This window comes from Oncorhynchus gorbuscha, linkage group LG06 (genome assembly GCF_021184085.1).
Source record: "Oncorhynchus gorbuscha isolate QuinsamMale2020 ecotype Even-year linkage group LG06, OgorEven_v1.0, whole genome shotgun sequence".
Lineage (NCBI taxonomy): Eukaryota > Metazoa > Chordata > Actinopteri > Salmoniformes > Salmonidae > Oncorhynchus > Oncorhynchus gorbuscha.
In genome coordinates, this window is record NC_060178.1 from 87,219,140 (window position 1) to 87,241,306 (window position 22,167).

General features: G+C 43.1%; 1 protein-coding gene across 1 annotated transcript; it reads left to right on the forward strand.

Annotated features, from left to right (window-relative positions):
• Window positions 1-1,122: 1,122 nt before the first annotated feature.
• On the forward strand, window positions 1,123-3,341 carry LOC124038755 (galanin receptor 2a-like). Its single transcript, XM_046354827.1, has 2 exons — window positions 1,123-1,160; window positions 2,579-3,341. The coding sequence occupies exons 1-2, from the start codon at window positions 1,123-1,125 to the stop codon at window positions 3,339-3,341; spliced, it is 801 nt and encodes a 266-aa protein (XP_046210783.1).
• The last annotated feature ends 18,826 nt before the right edge of the window (window positions 3,342-22,167 follow it).

Here is a 22,167-nt window from a genome sequence, read left to right on the forward strand (position 1 = left end):
GCAGTTGTCAGTCATTACATCAAGAGACATGCCAAAACAGAAAATCAACACAGATGTCTTGACATCATTGATACTCATGATACTATATATGAACATCAGACAGTCAATATACTATATATTCAATCAAAAGTTTAAGCAGAAATTGTCCAAGGTGAACTAGCTTGTCAGTGCTGACAGTTCCATTTGGGCTAGTTAGCAAAATTATACAGCCAAAATTTTGTCTATATTAATGCTGTTAACCAAACAGTTGGATAAGCAAATAACTTTTGAAACCATGATGTAATGTATGACATGATTGGATGTTGCATGCATATCAATGTTGTTTGAGTTGCTTTGTGTATCAGTGTAACAGTATTAGTCACACTAAAGGCAATTCTATATGGGAATCAGAATGCCTGTTTGGGACCTTTAAAATATGTTTCTTTTCATTTGTCAAATGGCAGATGCACAGAGCAGAATTTGGCTGCTGGAATTAATTTGTGTGTGGACAAACCTGCACAGAGCAATCAGATGAAAACATTGTGACTGGTTGTTTTTATGCCACATTAAAAGGTAATACATTTTTCTTAAGTTAATTTACATGTGTTCTACTACTTATGAAATTAAAAGGGATTCTATATGTAATTCTAAGATTAGGCCCATAGTGCACACAAGCACACAAAACAACAGTGGTTCTCAATAGTAACAAATAGGGGTTATTTGGCTTGTAACCATAGCAGAAACCTTTTTGTTGTTATATAGAACCCTTTTTGAAGGTTCTACAAATAATCATGCACATCATTTTTTTAAAGGAACCTGTATGGTGCTATAAAGAACCATTTTCTAAGGTTTGCCTCATGCAACGCGACACATCCCCTTTGCATAGAATTGATCAGGCTGTTGATTGTGGCCTGTGGAATGTTGTCCCACTCTTCAATGGTTATGCGAAGTTGCTGGATATTGGTGGGAACTGGAACACACTGTCGTACACGTCGATCCAGAGCATCCCAAGCGTGCTTAATGGCGGAAATATCATGGAGGCCATGGAAGAATGGGACATTTTCAGCTTCCAGGAATTGTGTACAGATCCTTGCAACATAGGTCAGTGCATTATCATGCTGAAACATGAGGTGATGGCGTCGGATGAATGGAAAGACAACGGGCCTTAGGATCTCGTCATGGTATCCCTGTGTACTGAAATTGCCATCGATAAAATGCAACTGTGTACGTTGTCCGTAGCTTATGACTCCCAACATTGAAATCAGAAAACCACTTGGCCACACAATGCCAAACGTCTGCCCGGTACTGTTGAAACCCGGGATTCATTCGTGAAGAGCACACTTCTCCAGCGTGCCAGCAGCAATTGCAAGTGATAATTTGCCCACTGAAGTCTGTTAAAACGTCGGATTGCAGTCAGGTCAAGACCCTGGGGAGGATGACGAACACACAGATGAGCTTCCGTGAGACGGTTTCTGACAGTTGTGCATAAATTATTTGGTTGTACAATCCCACATTTTCATCAGCTGTCCGTGTGGCTGGTCTCAGATGATCTCGCAAGTGAAGAAGCCAGACACATAGTTACACATGTTCTGCGGTTGTGAGGCCGGTTGGACGTAGTGTCAAATTCTCTAAAATTATGTTGGGAGGTGGCTTTTGGTAGAGAAATTAACATTAAATTCTCTGTCAAAAGCTCTGGTGGACATTCCTGCAGTCAGCATGCCAATTGCACACTCCCTCAAAACTTGAGACATCTGTGACATTGTGTTGTGTGACAAAACTGCATATTTTAAAGTGGCCTGTTATTGTCCAGAGCACAGGGTGTACCAGTGTAATGATCATGCTGTTTAATCAGATTCTTGATATGCCGCACCTGTCAGGTGGATGGATTATCTTGGCAAAGGAGAAATGCTCACTAACAAAGATGTAAACTTAATGCACATCTAAAAAATTTGAGGGATCTTTTATTTCAGCTCATTTAATATAATTATATAACACGACATATTAAAGAAACTGGAATAACACTCTCACTCACGGTTGCACAAAAAGACCTGGGTGCAAACCATGCCCCAAAATATTGTAATGCACCGCCCCTACATTTGAATGATCACTAAAAGATCAAAGAACCCTTTTGAGAACTGGGTTCTCAAAATGGTTCTTTGAGTCCTTATGGTTCTAGATAGAACAAACATCCTTCTCTAAGAAGCCTTGAGGAAACCTCATTTTTTGTCTGTGTAGGAGGTCCCGTAATGGAAATCAAATACATCTACTTTCAACCCTGCTTATAACATTTCTACAGCTAGGCGCTGGTAACTTCTGCTTGTGCAGCAACAGGCAGACGACTGCAGTGCACGCTCGCGTGGAGGCAGAGTAGCGGGGAGAGGTGATTTTCCAAGATTCAAAATGAGAAATTAGCAAGTTTGATGGACAATTCTTTACCGGACGGGATAAAATAAAAAATGTATTCATAAGAAAATGCTACCAATCTGACAGGGCACTTTTTTCTTATAGGAGGACATACCTGGGTATTATATTATGTATCACTAAGACCTGTCTGTCCAACTATCTGAGTCCACCTCTTCTTCCTATTGTTGACCCCAAGGTATCTGGCCATCCGCTACCCTCTCCGTTCCAGGGAGATGAGGACCCATCGTAACGCCCTGACGTCCATCTGTGTGGTGTGGGGTTTGTCCCTGGTCTTCTCTGGCCCGTACCTGAGCTACTACCGACAGATGGACCTGGACGGCACCGTGGTTTGCATCCCCGCCTGGCAGTTCCAGGACAGGCGCCTGATGGACGTCTGCACCTTCTTCTTCGGCTACCTCATCCCTGTCCTCATCCTCAGCCTGACCTACGCCAGAACCATCCGCTACCTGTGGACCACAGTGGACCCCATGAAGGACATGTCTGAGTCCAGGAGAGCAAAGAGAAAAGTCACCAAGATGATTATTATCGTAGCGGTGCTCTTCTGCCTCTGCTGGCTTCCCCATCACCTGGTTATACTGTGTATGTGGTTTGGTCACTTTCCGCTAAACCACACCACCTATATACTCCGTATTCTCTCTCACCTGGTGGCCTATGCTAACTCCTGCCTCAACCCTATAGTGTATGCCTTGGTGTCCAAACACTTCCGGAAGGGATTCCGGAAGGTGTTTGACTGTGTGTTGAGTAAGAGGGTGGTGAACCAGGTGCATGTGTTTCAGGCTGCACATGTGGTCAGCACGGTGGAGGTGGGGTCTAGTGAGACGTCCAATCAGAGCCTGGGGTCACAGCGTGGAGATAGTGTCGGACTGACCACATCTGAGGCCCTGGGCAAGAAGAATTTGGAGGTCCCGCTCATGACAGTGGAGAGATTTTCTTTTTAAGCTAACTTCCTGCAATTCCAACCTGGGTAGACATAACATAGTAAATCTGTCTCCCTCAATATAGCATGATATGTTAAGTTTCATATGGAATTTATTAATTTGTGGATGTCCATTACCCATTTCGTATGATATATTACGAATTGCAATTCGTATGATATGTCACAAATTAAACACTTTTGTGGCTAATTTAAGCTAGGCTAGAGGATAGGGGTTAGGGGAAGGGTTAGCTAACGTACTAAGTAGTTGCAAATTAATAAATAGTTGCCCATGATGTGAACACTCAACCTTTGCATTGCTAGATGTTTGTGTTACATGCCCACCCATCATCCCGACCAACTACCCACCTTTTGTTTTTAGTTTAGTAACCTTGTCTTATTTAACCATACCAAACGTAACATATCATACTAATTAGAGTGTCACAGATTTACTTCTACGTTATGTCTAGTCTGTGAGGCCAGGCTAACAATTCTAAACATTTTTCCAAAGGGCAGAGAGAAAAATATGCTGTTTATAGCAAATTTCCTGCAATTCTACACTTTCTGCCATGGGGCAGAGGGAAAATGTTGCCGTTTTAAATTAGATTTCCTACTATTCCACAAATTTTGCCATGGGGCTGAGAGATGATTTGAGTTTTAAAGCATATTTCTTCCTATTCTATACAGTACATTTTGTCATTGGGCAGAGAGAAAATGTTCCCGATTTAAAGCTAATGTAACGGTTTTCTAGGTGTGGTGAAGGAGAGTCAGACCAAAACGCAGCGTGTCGATTGCGATCCATGTTTAATCAAACAAACGTAACACGAATCAATACAAAACAATAAACGTAACGAAAACCGAAAACAGCCTATACTTGTGTCAACTAACAGCGACAGGAACAAAGACACTAAGGACAATCACCCACGACAAACTCAAAGAATATGGCTGCCTAAATATGGTTCCCAATCAGAGACAACGATAAACACCTGCCTCTGATTGAGAACCACTCCAGACAGCCATAGACCTTGCTAGATCACCCCACTAGCTACAATCCCAATACATACACACCAAAACCCCAAGACAAAACACACCACAATTTAAAAACCCCATGCCACACCCTGGCCTGACCCAATACATGAAGATAAACACAAAATACTTCGACCAGGGCGTGACAGCTAATTTCTCTTACACCTCATGTTATCTGATCAGGGCAGGCTCTAGCCTTTTGGGGGCACTAAATAAGTTTTGATTGGAGAATAATAATAATAATAATAAATAAGACACTGTCCATGAAACAAGCTGTCAGTGAACAGTCACCTGCTGAGGATTATGCTACTGAACCACAAAATGTTTGCAATACTAAATTCAACATGTAAATACTTAAGGGACAGTTCAAAATTGACAAACATTTTCACCTTGTACTGTAAAAATACACACCCTCCTCCCTCATAGAATTAACTTAATACAATGTTTACGACCACACCATAAAGAACAACAACATGGATATAAACTTTTCCACTTTAGTGTGCTTTTGTGGCACAGTCGATGCCATCCAGAGCTGCGGCCCAAAAGATTGAGGGTTTGCTGACCATCATAGATGAGCTAACTCTCCCTGCCTGTTTCAATAGAACTGCACTATGATCCAAGCTGCAGACAATTATCTGCTAGGTGGAAATCACATTTTACATTTTGATTATATATTCTTAAATATATCAAATATATGCAACTAATTTTCCATCAACAGGTTTCTAAGCCACTGTTTGCATATTTTGGATGCTGGAAAAATATTTTGGTGAACGTGCGCAGGTAGACTACAGGAGGTTTTAATGTAGCCTAATCAGATTAAAACATTGTGACTGGTTGTGTTTATGCCACACATAAAATGACATACATTTTAAAAGTGAAATAACAAATATTTTGTCTATATTGAAGCATTAGGTGTGCAAGTAATAGGATGGTAAGCAGAGTTAAGCTTTTCTGAATAAATGGGCCTGCTGGGAGCATATTATTATAAAACAACTGATCGAAATTGAATTAAATATGCCATTTACAGAATATAGTAGAATAGTGTGCACACTTGAACAAAAATTATGCAATTAATTATTCATTTCAATGTGGTGTTGTAGGCTAGTCTAGGTAGCCTTGTGCATCAACAAGAAGAATTGAAGAAGAAAACCATCCTTAAAATGGAACCAGAATTTAATTGGAATTTAGACTGCCTGAATTGGAATTGAATTGGAAAATAAAAACATAATTGGAATGGAATTTGAATAAAACATTCTAATTGTGCAAATTCCATTTACTGGATTTAATGCATTTAGCAGATGTTGTTTTAAATCAAATAATTATAAGTATTACTGTTTATAAATATTTGTTTATTTTGGTCCAATTAAAGTGATAGTTCAGCCAAATGACATATTGGTTTCTTTACCCTTAAGCAGTCTATGAACTATGTCATTTTGTTGAAGCATTTTATATGGAGGCAGAATTTGAATTCTACTAATATATTGTTTACTTAATTATTGCATCTACAACTTATACATCTATAACATATGCCATTTAGCAAAAACCTTTATGGGAAGCAACTTACAGGGAAGTACGCATACATGTTCTACCTAAGGGTGTTCCCGGGTATTGGGAATACCCTTAGGTGTTTGTCCCCATGTGCAGTTGCAAACCGTAGTCTGGCTTTTTTATGGCTGTTTTGGAGCAGTGGCTTCTTCCTTGCTGAGCGGCCTTTCAGGTTATGTCGATATTGAATTCGTTTTACTGTGGATATAGATACTTTTGTACCTGTTGGCAGAGCATGGCACTTGCAACGCCAGGGTTGTGGGTTTGATTCCCACGAGGGACCATTACAAAAATATATGCACTCACTACTGTAAATTGCTCTGGATATATGTGTCTGCTAAATAACAAATATGTTGCAAGAGCCATGCGCTACCAACTGAGCACTGCAACATTCTGTATTGCTTACTTTTAGACTTGGAAAAATACATTATAAATGATGTCAGGGGACTGATCAAAATCATTCCCAGCATGCTGTTTTGATGGTCTATTTTTTAAATTATTTGATTATATGTGTGTGTTTTTGGATGTACAAGGATTGTTATTTATATTATGCTGCGCGAAGACAAACAACAAATATTTTTGAAAGTCTACTATAATCTGTTAGTGGTTGGATGTTTTTGCACCCGTTATTGAGATGGTGGAACCAGTTAATATGGTTTGGTTTGTTTGGGAATAATATGTTCCCAACCTTGTCAAAATGTATAAAGTTGGTGATGCAGTATTCTAAACTTGACAATTTGCTAGATATCAGTGGGAATTAAACATCATCCTGAAGATCATCGAAATTTCATGAAATCTGTTGTATAAACAATACAGTTGGAGTCAGAAGTTTACATACACCTTAGACAAATACATTTAAACTCAGTTTATCACAATTCTTGACATTGAATCTTTGTAAAAATTCCCTGTCTTAGGTCAGTTAGGAACAAGACTTTATTTAAAAAATGTGAAATGTTAGAATAATAGTAGAGAGAATGATTGATTTAAGCTTTTATTTCTTTCATCACATTCCCAGTGGGCCAGAAGTTTACATACACTCAATTAGTATTTGGTAGCATTGCCTTTAAATTGTTCAACTTGGATCAAATGTTTCGGGTAGCCTTCCACAAGCTTCCCACAATAAGTTGGGTGAATTTTGGTCATTCCTCCTGACAGAGCTGGTGTAACTGAGTCAGGTTTGTAGGCCTCCTTGCTCACACATACTTTTTCAGTTCTGCCCACAAATTTTCTATAGGATTGAGGTCAGGGCTTTGTGATGGCCACTCCAATACCTTGACCTTGTTATCCTTAAGCCATTTTGCCACAACTTTGGAAGTATGCTTGGGGTCATTGTCCCTTTGGAAGACCCATTTGCGACCAAGCTTTAACTTCCTGACAGATGTCTTGAGATGTTGCTTCAATATATCCACATAATTTTCCTCCCTCATAATACCATCTATTTTGTGAAGTGCACCAGTCCCTCCTGCAGCACAGCACCCCCACAACATGATGCTGCCACCCCTGTGCTGCATGGTTGGGATGGTGTTCTTAGACTTGCAAGCCTCCCCCTTCTTGCTCCAAACACAATAATGGTCATTATGGCCAAACAGTTCTATTTTCGTTTCATCAGACCAGAGGACATTTCTCCAAAAAGTACAATCTTTGTCCCCATGTGCAGTTACAAACTGTAGTCTGGCTTTTCTATGTCTGTTTTGGAGCAGTGGCTTCTTCCTTGCTGATTGGCCTTTCAGGTTATGTCGATATTGAATTTGTTTTACTGTACATATAGATACTTTTGTACCTGATTCCTACAGCATCTTCACAAGGTCCTTTACTGCTGTTCTGGGATTCATTTGCCCTTTTCGCACCAAAGTACGTTCATCTCTAGAGGACAGAACACGTCTCCTTCCTGAGCGGTATGATGGTTGCGTCGTCCCATGTTATTTTTACTTGCGTACTATTGTTTGGTACAGATGAACATGGTACCTTCAGGCATTTGGAAATTTCTCCCAAGGATGAACAGGCTTGTGGAGGTCAACAAAAAGGCACTGAGTATGAAGGTAGGCCTTGAAATACATCCACAGGTACACCTCCAATTGACTCAAATGATGTCAATTAGCCTATCAGAAGCTTTTAAAGCCAAGACATAATTTTCTGGAATGTTCCAAGCTGATTAAAGGCACAGTCAACTTAGTGTATGTAAACTTCTGACCCACTGGAATTGTGATACAGTGAATTATAAGTGAAATTATCTGTCTGTAAACAATTTTTGGACAATATACTTGTGTCATGCACAAAGTAGATGCCCTAACTGACTTGCCAAAACTATAGTTTGTTAACAAGATATTTGTGGAGTTGTTGAAAAACGAGTTTTGATGACTCCAACCTAAGTGTATGTAAACTTCCGACTTCAACTGTAAATACTTTTTCTGTGCAAAGGAGTGAACAGGCATTCAACAATGGACAGTCTGGTATTTTAACAACATTTTGATACACAAAAATGTGAACTCTTAATCAACCGCAACCTGCATTTAGAATAACTGCAAGCATTTGGAGCAGGGATACTACCTACTGTACATCATTTAAACTGGAACAACCATCTCAGTTACGGGTGCAATAAGTCCAACTACTAACATATTTAATTAGCTTGGTAATAAGATCATTCTGGGAAATTTGATGGGCATGGTTTTGACTAAGTGTTTAACTACAGAGTAAAATTGACACAATCACACTCAACTCTGGTTATTAACACCAACAGGTTATTTTACAAACTGAGTGTTAATTTAACTCCTGAATAAATAAACATCTCGTTAATTTTATGGAGAGTGGAGTTCCACTGTACCTTTAGTATTTTTCTTTATTTAGACAGATACATAGCATGAAAGAAGGAGATGGGAATAACATACATGTGTAACATTTACAAATGTTGTCAAGTGCTTAAATGCATAGTTCGAAAGAAGATTCATGATAGAAATGAGAGGATCGTCCAGAGCCGTGGGCGTGTGGGCAACACTCCCAGCAACACGCTAATGTGTGCTTCCCCACCGGAGACCAAGGTTCAATTGAAGGATATGTTACATAAAGGGGTTTGTTTGAATATAAAAAAATGTATGATCTTTTTTTTTAGGTGTTTCCCAATCTCATTACATCTCACATTTTTTGTTTGTTGAGCATTGGGCTTTGTTCCACAGTGTGCCAAACAAATTAGGGGGGAAACTGTATAATGTAATATTGAATAATACAATAGCCACTACCGAATGGAATAGAGTATTTAGCATTTTAGGCATTATTTAATGCTGTTCCTTTTAAACAGCTTTAACTTATCAATGATATTCACTAATTGGATGGGTTATATTTAGGACAATGTTTTACATCTTTATGATTGTATGTTTAAATTTGAAAAGCATCTTATTGTGTTATTTAATATATTTAGCATGTTAAGCTTCCTGAAACTTTTCAGAATTAAGGGGACATTTTGAGGTTTACCAGGAATATTTCCTCTTAGTTCGTGAAGGGGTTAATTGTTGTAATTTATAAGGAGAGGGAATTGAATTGGAATTTGACCCCAACCTTGCTGGAGTTTTGACTTTAATTGACAGAATTTATAGGGAGAGATAATTGCATTGGAATTTAATTTGTGGAATTGACCCCAATCCTGCAACCCTCCCCTAATTTGGACCCACACTCCAGTAAGTTTCTAACTGTCCCTAAATTCTAAATTGCACCTTGAGAATTGTACTATTCAAACTCTCAACCGTAAGTTGAAAGCCCAACTGTTTTCCTAGAGCTCGAGGCCCCAGGACACGTGTCATGCGTCCCCCATCAGTAATCAGGCCCTAAGTGGAAGGCCCAGAGCTAAGGATAAGCTCTGGGCCAAGACAAGGAATGACAATAGTACCAAGAGAAAGAGCCTACTGAACAATGGCTAAATTAACTTCAGTGTGACAAACTCTTGAACACACACTCGCACCTGTGTGGTTGAATAAAAATAGCATTGGGCAAACTCTGACCCTAAACATTGGAGCATGTCGTAAGCATGTGGTCTCTGTAGCTGCAGACAGTCACTACAAAGTAGCAAGGTGTACACTGATTACATTCTACACATACTCTGTCATTGACTTATGAGGATAGTTGGCTGGTGTCTCCTGAAGTATCTTCTTGGAAACTACACTTATTCAGTTTCACTTGTAAATATCTGTTACTGTCTGTAGTTATTTGTTTTGTATGTGTGATTTCAACTAGCTCTCAACTAGCTCTCACAGTCTCATATCAGAATTAGATGTTCATCCATGTTTCTTAAAAATGTCAAAGTTGTTGCAAACGTGTTTAAGGTTAAGTTTAGAAATTAACTCCACATTTTTAAGGTGAGGGTTAAGTTTAGGCATTAACTCTGAAATCTTAAGGTTTGGCATTAACTCTGAATGCTTATGGTAAGGGTTAAGGTTTGGGATAGGGTTAAAAAAACTCTCAAAAGCAACTTTGTATTGCTGGATTTGAACTCACAACCTTTGGAATCAGAGGCTGATGTTCCCATCCACCATCCCTGTCCACAATGCCCTAGCAAAACTCAAATCTACTTGAAGGTAACAGCGCCCACTGTTGCCCCTAGTGGCTGGTTTCACGTCATCTCCCGACATCCTCAGATATGGATGGACGTTGAATACTGACTTGTATCAAGGGTGACCTGGTTGGTATGTATTGTGTTGCTGCAAAATGAATTGCCTCATTGAGGACTTAAAGTTTTCCGTTTCTGAATCTGAAACACAGCACCACTGGCCTGAATGGAATTTACTGTAGAAACAAGGACACAGAGATCATAAGTTTTGACACACACATACAAGATTCTGTCTTGTAATATAAACATATAAGGGCTCAATTCAACCCTTATAGTGGAAGATCCTCTGTATAGGGCGATTTAAATGTAAAGTCCCACTCCAGCTATTTTTGTACTTTTCCTGTTAAAAAACAATATTCCAGGTATAAATACATATTTTGAGCAAAATTGTGTTTTTAGACACAATTGCAAAATTTAAGGGTTTGGCAATTCAAGGAATTTGATGGTGTACTCTGATATCATCGGCCTCCCCCCCCCCCTGCTTGCAGGAACAATAGAGAAGCAATTGAAGACCAAAGGCCAACCCCCCCCACTTGTGCCATGTCAGAGGAAACCTGGACCACCTATCAGGTGATCAATTAAGTTCTAGGGAGGCTGGAGTGGCTCTTTCAAGGCAATGTTCACTAGTTTGCGGAGACTACATCCACTGTTAATGCTGCATATGCTGCATATGTCCGCTCAATCAGAAATTAGCTTTACATTTAAATTGCGCTATACCGTATAACGTTTGTGATAAGGTCGGAATCATGCCCTAAACCTTTGAAGTTATGTTTGGTTTTAATTGGGACCATATTTCACATCCCATCCTGTACAGAGAGGCACAAGAGGATCTTAACTTAATGTAAGCAAATGTGGGTGTCTTTGAACTTCAGTTCTAACCCAACCATTATGCAATGTGCATGCCAACAAAATGTACTCTTACTCCTGTTTTTACTTGTAGTAAGCATAGTACCTTCTGGTTTGCCTTGAGAGCTCTCACGTCACTTTGGAAGTTACTAAAGTAATACATTGTGCGAGCCAAACCAAGATGTACTCTTAAATTACCGCTGTATATACTTCTAGTAGTACTCACTGATCCGCCATGACAGCTCTCATACATGTCTCTGTACGAGACCAAGCTGTTGCCTACCTGTTGCCTGCTGTCAGGGGCCATTAAAACGATGAGCTGGGTGATCTTGTGCTGTCAGTGGAAAAAAGTGTGTTGCAGGCTCATCTGTGGTGCTTCAGCGTTGTGTAGGTGAGTGTGACAGTGCCATTGTAACAGCTTGTGCCACAGAGTCGTGTGGTGGGGTTTTCTGTGTCATGGTTGCTGCATATTTAAAGTAATGTCCTCTGTTGTTCAAAATCATTGTGCACTGTATGAAAATACCACTTTAATTCAAATATATCTGTTTGATATGCATTGAATAGTATCATGCTTGCCGTGTGTCGTGTTTTACACCGCATCTCAACTGTTTTGAAAATAAATTAATGTGGTTGTTCAATAACCCAGGTTGTGAATTAATATGTTTGACAAAGTTTCACAGCACAGCAGGATTAACAGGTATTTTATGAATGCAGGCATAGCAAGCATTTTATTCATGTTACATAGATCCATAACTTTACTAAAAACATGTAACAGTTTAGGAAGCGTGAGATATTTATATTTTCACTAATGAATGGCTCATCAGTCCATTGCGACTTCCTTTATATCCCTCCGTCACCATGAAGATAATCTTGAGCAAGTGAGTCTCTCTATACATCACATAGTGACCCTACAATTCCCAAAAATTGGGCCCAAGTTATTCAGCACAAATGCAGACAAAAATGTATGAGCCCTGCGAAATCAAATCAAATCAATTGTTATTTAAATCAAATCCAATTTCATTTGTCACACACACATCAATAGCAGATGTTAATGTGAGTGGAGCGAAATGCTTGTGCTTCCAGTTCCGACTGTGCAGTAATATCTAACAAGTAATCTAATTTTACAACAACTACCTTATACACACAAGTGTAAAGGAATGAATAAGAATATGTACATAAAAATACATGGATGAGCGATGGCGGAACGGCACAGGCAAGATGCAGTAGATGGTATAGAGTACAGAATATACATATGAGATGAGTCATGTAGGGTATGTAAACATTATATAAAGTGGCATTGTTTAAAGTGGCTAGTGATACATTTATTACATCCCATTTTTAATTATTAAAGTAGCTAGAGATTTGAGTCAGTATGTTGGCAGCAGTCACTCAATGTTAGTGATGGCTGTTAACAGTCTGATGGCATTGAGATAGAAGCTGTTTTTCAGTCTCTTGGTGCAAGATTTGATGCACCTGTACTGACCTCGCCTTCTGCGAGCGGGGTGAACAGGCAGTGGCTCGGGTGGTTGTTGTCCTTGATTATCTTATTGGCCTTCCTGTGACATTGGAAGGTGTAGGTGTCCTGGAGGGCAGGTAGTTTGCCCCCAGTGAAGCGTTGTGCAAACCTCACTACCCTCTGGAGAGCCTTACGGTTGTGGGCGGAGCAGTTGCCGTACCAGGCGGTGATACAGCTTGACAGGATGCTCTCGATTGTGTATCTGTAAAAGTGTTTTTGGTGACAAGCCAACTTTCTTCAGCCTCCTGAGGTTGAAGAGGCGCTGCTGCGCCTTCTTCACCAAGCTGTCTGTGTGGGTGGACCATTTCAGTTTTTCCATGATGTGTACGCCGAGGAACTTAAAACGTTCCACCTTCTACACTACTTTCCCGTCGATGTGGATAGGGGGTTGCTCCCTCTGCTGTTTCCTGAAGTCCCCGATAACCTCCTTTGTTTTGTTGACATTGAGTGTGAGGTTATTTTCCTGATACCACACTCTGAGGGCCCTCACCTCCTCCCTGTAGGCCGTCTCATCGTTGTTGGTAATCAAGCCTAACACTGTATTGTCGTCTGCAAACTTGATGATTGAGTTGGAGGTGTGCATGGCCACGCAGTCATGGGTAAACAGGGAGTACAGGAGAGAGCTGAGCACGCACCCTTGTGGGGCCCCAGTGTTGAGGATCAGAGGGGTGGAGATATTGTTTCCTACCCTCACCGCCTGGGGGCCGCCCGTCAGGAAGTCCAGGACCCAGTTGCACAGGGCGGGGTCAAGACCTAGGGTCTCAAGCTTAATGACAAGTTTGGAGGGTACTATGGTGATAAATGCTGAGCTGTAGTCGATGAACAGCATAGGTATTTGCTTACATAGGTATTCCTCTTGTTCAGATTTATTTATTTTATTTATTTATTTCACCTTTATTTAACCAGGTAGGCAAGTCGAGAACAAGTTCTCATTTACAATTGCGACCTGGCCAAGATAAAGCAAAGCAGTTTGACAGATACAACGACACAGAGTTACACATGGAGTAAAACAAACATACAGTCAATAATACAGTATAAACAAGTCTATATACAATGTGAGCAAATGAGGTGAGAAGGGAGGTAAAGGCAAAAAAGGCCATGGTGGCAAAGTAAATACAATATAGCAAGTAAAACACTGGAATGGTAGTTTTGCAATGGAAGAATGTGCAAAGTAGAAATAAAAATAATGGGTGCAAAGGAGCAAAATAAATAAATAAATAAAATACAGTTGGGAAAGAGGTAGTTGTTTGGGCTAAATTATAGGTGGGCTATGTACAGGTGCAGTAATCTGTAAGATGCTCTGACAGTTGGTGCTTAAAGCTAGTGAGGGAGATAAGTGTTTCCAGTTTCAGAGATTTTTGTAGTTCGTTCCAGTCATTGGCAGCAGAGAACTGGAAGGAGAGGCGGCCAAAGAAAGAATTGGTTTTGGGGGTGACTAGAGAGATATACCTGCTGGAGCTACAGGGTTAGGGCAGTGTGCAGTGTGGTTGCGATTGCGATTGCGCCGTCTGTGGACCTATTGGGGTGGTAAGCAAATTGGAGTGGGTCTAGGGTGTCAGGTGGGGTGGAGGTTGTATGGTCCTTGACTAGTCTCTCAAAGCATTCATGATGACGGAAGTGAGTGCTACGGGGCGATAGTCATTTAGCTCAGTTACCTTAGCTTTCTTGGGAACAGAAACAATGGTGGCCCTCCTGAAGCATGTGGGAACAGCAGACTGGGATAAGGATTGATTGAATATGTCCATAAACACACCAGCCAGCTGGTCTGCACATGCTCTGAGGATGTGGCTATGGATGCCGTCTGGGCCGGCAGCCTTGCGAGGGTTAACACGTTTAAATGTTTTACTCACGTTGGCTGCAGTGAAGGAGAGCTACCAGGTTTTGGTACTGTATTGTTCTCAAAACAAGCTAATAAGTTGTTTAGTTTGTCTGGGAGCAAGACATTGTGGTCCGCAACTGGGCTGGTTTTCTTTTTGTAGTCCGTGATTGACTGTAGACCCTGCCACATACCTCTCGTGTCTGAGCCATTGAATTGCGACTCTACTTTGTCTCTATACTGAAGCTTAGCTTGTTTGATTGCCTTGCGGAGGGAATAGCTACACTGTTTGTATTCGGTCATGTTTCCGGTTGCCTTGCCCTGATTAAAAGCAGTGGTTCGCGCTTTCAGTTTTGCGCGAATGCTGCCATCAATCCACGGTTTCTGGCTGGGGAATGTTTCAATAGTCGCTGTGGGTACAACATCACCGATGCACTTGCCAATAAACTCGCTCACCGAATCAGCGTATTCATCAATGTTATTATCCGACACTATGCGGAACATATCCCAGTCCACGTGATCGAAGCAATCTTGAAGCATGGAATCCGATTGGTCGGACCAGCGTTGAATAGACCTGAGCACTGGCATTTCCTGTTTTAGTTTCAGTCTATAGGCTGGGAGAAACAAAATGGAGTAGTGGTCAGATTTTCTAAAAGGAGGGCGGGGGAGGGCTTTGTATGCGTCGAGGAACTTAGAGTAACAATGATCCAGAGCTTTGCCAGCCCGGGTCGCGCATTCGATATGCTGATAACATTTAGGGAGCCGTGTTTTCAGATTAGCCTTGTTAAAATCCCCAGCTTGTTATGCAGGTGAATGAGGACCCAAAAGCGACTTGGCGAAAACAGAGTCTTTAATCCAGTTTAAGGAAATAGCAATACTCCTAGACAAATCGGAGCGGTAAATAAAGCATAAAAACAATTTCACTCGTAATCACGAGAACTGACTGGAGACTCGATAATAAACTGCAGGTTGCCTCGGGAAGGCACTTGACCGTAGTAGACTCAGACACCTGCTCACCACGCAGCATCTGAGGGAAACACGACACAACAGGGCGATACAAAGACACAGCACGGTGAACAATATACAAGGATCCGACAGGGCAGAAACGGAAAACAAGGGGAGAAATAGGGACTCTAATCAGGGGAAAAGATAGGGAACAGGTGTGGGAAGACTAAATGATTGATTAGGGGAATAGGAACAGCTGGGAGCAGGAACGGAACGATAGAGAGAAGAGAGAGAGAGAGGGAGAGAGAAAAAGGGGAACGAACCTAAAAAGACCAGCAGGGGGAAAACGAACAGAAGGAAAAGCAAAATGACAAGACAATATAAGACAAAACATGACAGTACCCCCCCACTCACCGAGCGCCTCCTGGCGCACTCGAGGAGGAATCCCGGCGGCAACGGAGGAAATCATCAATCAGTGAACGGTCCAGCACGTCCCGAGACGGAACCCAACTCCTCTCCTCAGGACCGTAACCCTCCCAATCCACTAAGTATTGGTGACCCCGTCCCCGAGAACGCATGTCCATGATCCTACGTACCTTGTAAATAGGTGCGCTCTCGACAAGGATGGGAGGGGGAGGGAAGACGAACGGGGGTGCGAAGAAAGGGCTTGACACAGGAGACATGGAAGACAGGATGGACGCGACGAAGATGTCGCGGAAGAAGCAGTCGCACAGCGACAGGATTGACGACCTGGGAGACACGGAACGGACCAATGAACCGCGGAGTCAACTTACGAGAAGCTGTCGTAAGAGGAAGGTTGCGAGTGGAAAGCCACACTCTCTGGCCGCAACAATACCTAGGACTCTTAATCCTACGTTTATTGGCGGCTCTCACAGTCTGTGCCCTGTAACGGCAAAGTGCAGACCTCACCCTCCTCCAGGTGCGCTCACAACGTTGGACAAACGCTTGAGCGGAGGGAACACTGGACTCGGCAAGCTGGGATGAGAACAGAGGAGGCTGGTAACCCAGACTACTCTGAAACGGAGATAACCCGGTAGCAGACGAAGGAAGCGAGTTGTGAGCGTATTCTGCCCAGGGGAGCTGTTCTGCCCAAGACGCAGGGTTTCTGAAAGAAAGGCTGCGTAGTATGCGACCAATCGTCTGATTGGCCCTCTCTGCTTGACCGTTAGACTGGGGATGAAACCCGGAAGAGAGACTGACGGACGCACCAATCAAACGACAGAACTCCCTCCAAAACTGTGACGTGAATTGCGGACCTCTGTCTGAAACGGCGTCTAACGGGAGGCCATGAATTCTGAACACATTCTCGATGATGATTTGTGCCGTCTCCTTAGCGGAAGGAAGTTTAGCGAGAGGAATGAAATGTGCCGCCTTAGAGAACCTATCGACAACCGTAAGAATCACAGTCTTCCCCGCAGACAAAGGCAGACCGGTAATGAAGTCTAGGGCGATGTGAGACCATGGTCGAGAAGGAATGGGGAGCGGTCTGAGACGACCGGCAGGAGGAGAGTTACCTGACTTAGTCTGCGCGCAGTCCGAACAAGCAGCCACGAAACGGCGCGTGTCACGCTCCTGAGTCGGCCACCAAAAGCGCTGGCGAATAGAAGCAAGAGTGCCTCGAACACCGGGATGACCAGCTAACTTGGCAGAGTGAGCCCACTGAAGAACAGCCAGACGAGTGGAAACAGGAACGAAAAGAAGGTTACTAGGACAAGCGCGCGGCGACGCAGTGTGCGTGAGTGCTTGCTTAACCTGTCTTTCAATTCCCCAGACTGTCAACCCGACAACACGCCCATAAGGAAGAATCCCCTCGGGATCAGTAGAAGCCACAGAAGAACTAAAAAGACGGGATAAGGCATCAGGCTTGGTGTTCTTGCTACCCGGACGGTAAGAAATCACAAACTCGAAACGAGCGAAAAATAACGCCCAACGAGCTTGACGAGCATTAAGTCGTTTGGCAGAACGGATGTACTCAAGGTTCTTATGGTCTGTCCAAACGACAAAGGAACGGTCGCCCCCTCCAACCACTGTCGCCATTCGCCTAGGGCTAAGCGGATGGCGAGCAGTTCGCGGTTACCCACATCATAGTTGCGTTCAGATGGCGACAGGCGATGAGAAAAATAAGCGCAAGGATGAACCTTATCGTCAGACTGGAAGCGCTGGGATAGAATGGCTCCCACGCCTACCTCTGAAGCGTCAACCTCGACAATGAATTGTCTAGTGACGTCAGGAGTAACGAGGATAGGAGCGGACGTAAAACGTTCTTTTAGAAGATCAAAAGCTCCCTGGGCGGAACCGGACCACTTAAAACACGTCTTGACAGAAATAAGAGCTGTGAGAGGGGCAGCAACTTGACCGAAATTACGAATGAAACGCCGATAGAAATTAGCGAAACCTAGAAAGCGCTGCAACTCGACACGTGACCTTGGAACGGGCCACTCACTGACAGCTTGGACCTTAGCGGAATCCATCTGAATGCCTTCAGCGGAAATAACGGAACCGAGAAAAGTAACGGAGGAGACATGAAAAGAGCACTTCTCAGCCTTCACGTAGAGACAATTCTCTAAAAGGCGCTGGAGAACACGTCGAACGTGCTGAACATGAATCTCGAGTGACGGTGAAAAAATCAGGATATCGTCAAGGTAGACAAAAACAAAGATGTTCAGCATGTCTCTCAGAACATCATTAACTAATGCCTGAAAAACAGCTGGCGCATTGGCGAGACCAAACGGCAGAACCCGGTACTCAAAATGCCCTAACGGAGTGTTAAACGCCGTTTTCCACTCGTCCCCCTCTCTGATGCGCACGAGATGGTAAGCGTTACGAAGGTCCAACTTAGTAAAGCACCTGGCTCCCTGCAGAATCTCGAAGGCTGATGACATAAGTGGAAGCGGATAACGATTCTTAACCGTTATGTCATTCAGCCCTCGATAATCCACGCAGGGGCGCAGAGTACCGTCCTTTTTCTTAACAAAAAAAAACCCCGCCCCGGCCGGAGAGGAAGAAGGCACTATGGTACCGGCGTCAAGAGACACAGACAAATAATCCTCGAGAGCCTTACGTTCGGGAGCCGACAGAGAGTATAGTCTACCCCGAGGAGGAGTGGTCCCCGAAAGGAGATCAATACTACAATCATACGACCGGTGAGGAGGAAGGGAGTTGGCTCGGGACCGACTGAAGACCGTGCGCAGATCATGATATTCCTCCGGCACTCCTGTCAAATCGCCAGGTTCCTCCTGAGAAGTGGGGACAGAAGAAATGGGAGGGATGGCAGACATTAAACACTTCACATGACAAGAAACGTTCCAGGATAGGATAGAATTACTAGACCAATTAATAGAAGGATTATGACATACTAGCCAGGGATGACCCAAAACAACAGGTGTAAAAGGTGAACGAAAAATCAAAAAAGAAATAGTCTCACTGTGGTTACCAGATACTGTGAGGGTTAAAGGTAGTGTCTCAAATCTGATACTGGGAAGATGACTACCATCTAAGGCGAACATGGGCGTAGGCTTGTCTAACTGTCTGAAAGGAATGTCATGTTTCCGAGCCCATGCTTCGTCCATGAAACAACCCTCAGCCCCAGAGTCTATCAAGGCACTGCATGTAGCACCCGAACCGGTCCAGCGTAGATGGACCGACATAGTAGTACAGGATCTAGATGGAGAGACCTGAGTAGTAGCGCTCACCAGTAGCCCTCCGCTTACTGATGAGCTCTGGCTTTTACTGGACATGAATTGACAAAATGTCCATCAAATCCGCAATAGAGGCACAGGCGGTTGGTGATCCTCCGTTCCCTCTCCTTAGTCGAGATGCGAATACCTCCCAGCTGCATGGGCTCAGTCTCTGAGCCAGAGGAGGGAGATGGTTGCGATGCGGAGCAGGGAAACACCGTTGACGCGAGCTCTCTTCCACGAGCTTGGTGACGAAGATCTACCCGTCGTTCTATGCGGATGGCGAGAGCAATCAAAGAGTCCACACTGGAAGGAACCTCCCGGGAGAGAATCTCATCTTTTACCACTGCGTGGAGTCCCTCCAGAAAACGAGCGAGCAGCGCCGGCTCGTTCCAGTCACTAGAGGCAGCAAGAGTGCGAAACTCTATAGAGTAATCCGTTATGGATCGATCACCTTGGCATAGGGAAGCCAGGGCCCTAGAAGCCTCCCTACCAAAAACTGAACGGTCAAAAACCCGAATCATCTCCTCTTTAAAGTTCTGGTAATTGTTTGAACAATCAGCCCTTGCCTCCCAGATAGCTGTGCCCCACTCTCGAGCCCGGCCAGTAAGGAGTGAAATGACGTAAGCAACCCGAGCTCTCTCTCTAGAGTATGTGTTGGGTTGGAGAGAGAACACAATATCACACTGGGTGAGAAAGGAGCGGCACTCCTTGGGCTGCCCGGAGTAGCAAGGTGGGTTATTAACCCTAGGTTCCGGAGGCTCGGCAGACCAGGAAGTAACAGGTGGCACGAGACGAAGACTCTGGAACTGTCCAGAGAGGTCGGAAACCTGAGCGGCCAGGTTCTCCATGGCATGACGAGCAGCAGACAATTCCTGCTCGTGTCTGCCGAGCATGGCTCCTTGGATCTCGACGGCAGTGTTACGAGCGTCTGTAGTCGCTGGGTCCATTCTTTGGTCGGATCCTTCTGTTATGCAGGTGAATGAGGACCCAAAAGCGACTTGGCGAAAACAGAGTCTTTAATCCAGTTTAAGGAAATAGCAATACTCCTAGACAAATCGGAGCGGTAAATAAAGCATAAAAACAATTTCACTCGTAATCACGAGAACTGACTGGAGACTCGATAATAAACTGCAGGTTGCCTCGGGAAGGCACTTGACCGTAGCAGACTCAGACACCTGCTCACCACGCAGCATCTGAGGGAAACACGACACGACAGGGCGATACAAAGACACAGCACGGTGAACAATATACAAGGATCCGACAGGGCAGAAACGGAAAACAAGGGGAGAAATAGGGACTCTAATCAGGGGAAAAGATAGGGAACAGGTGTGGGAAGACTAAATGATTGATTAGGGGAATAGGAACAGCTGGGAGCAGGAACGGAACGATAGAGAGAAGAGAGAGAGAGAGGGAGAGAGAAAAAGGGGAACGAACCTAAAAAGACCAGCAGGGGGAAAACGAACAGAAGGAAAAGCAAAATGACAAGACAATATAAGACAAAACATGACACAGCTACAATAAATGCAGCCTCAGGATATGTGGTTTCCAGTTTACATAGAGTTCAATGAAGTTCTTTCAGGGCCATCGATGTGTCTCCTTGGGGGGGATATACACGACTGTGATTATAATCAAAGATAATTCTCTCGGTAGATAATGCGGTCGGCATTTGATTGTAAGGAAATCTAGGTCAGGTGAACAAAAGGACTTGAGTTCCTGTATGTTGTTATGATCACACTACGTCTCGTTAATCATAAGTCATACACCCTCGCCCTTCTTTTTACCAGAGAGTTGTTTGTTTCTGTCAGAAACCAGGTGGCTGTACCGACTCTGATAACATATCCCGAGTGAGCCATGTTTCCGTGAAACAAAGAATATTACAATCTCTGATGTCTCTCTGGAAGGCAACCCTTCTGAGCGGATTTCGTCTACCTTGTTGTCAAGAGACTAGACATTGGCGAGTAGTATACTCGGGAGCGGTACGCGGTGTGCCCGTCTACGGAGCCTGACCAGAAGACCTGTCCATCTGCCCCTTCTGCGGCGCCGTTGTTTTGGGTCGCTGGGATTCGCTGGGATCCGATCCATTGTCCTGGGTGGTTGAACAAACAGAGGATCCGCTTCGGGAAAGTCGTATTCCTGTTCGCAATGTTGGTAAGTTGATGTTGCTCTTATATTCAATAGTTCCTCCCGGCTGTATGTAATAAAACGTAAGATTTTCTGGGGTAACAATGTAAGAAATAATACATAAAAAACAAAATTGTTTCCTAGGAACGCAAAGCAAGGCAGAATTGTCAGAATTGTGCTGAAGGTGTTCTAAAGGAGGATACTTGGCTATATATATATTTCTCCTGATGAGCTGTGTATGAGGGAAGAAGAGTGTAAACAAGAATGCCGTTACCAGAGGGGAATCAAAAAAGGTGATATCAACCATATTGAACAGAGGCCTACAAAATACTCAGTACTGTCTATATTTATTCATGTAGATAGTATATGTATAAGTATTCTTGATGTGTTGCTTTACTAACCCTCCCGTCTGTCTTTTAATTCAGTAAGTTATGACAAAAACAAAATCAAACATATCCTTTGACATCCTTCAAAGCGATACAAATGCCGTATTTACACAGGCAGCCCAATTCTGATCATTTGCAACTAATTGGTCTTTTGACTAATCAGATTCAATATTTTGTAATTAATTGGGAAAAATATCAGAATTGGGCTGTCTATGTAAACGCAGCCATGGTCTCACACATATGCCGCCATACAGTGCCTTTGGAAAGTATTCAGAGCCATTGACTTTTTCCACATTTTGTTACGTTACGGCCTTATTCTAAAATGGATTAAAAAAAAACATTTTTAAATCTTCAG

Excerpts from the sequence above, each read along its gene's own strand:
- LOC124038755 (XM_046354827.1), top strand. The coding sequence starts at position 1,123 with ATGAATGGAAAGACAACGGGCCTTAGGATCTCGTCATG. Across the intron at positions 1,161-2,578 it reads GGCCTTAGGATCTCGTCATG|GTATCTGGCCATCCGCTACC; the intron begins GTATCCCTGTGT and ends GTTGACCCCAAG.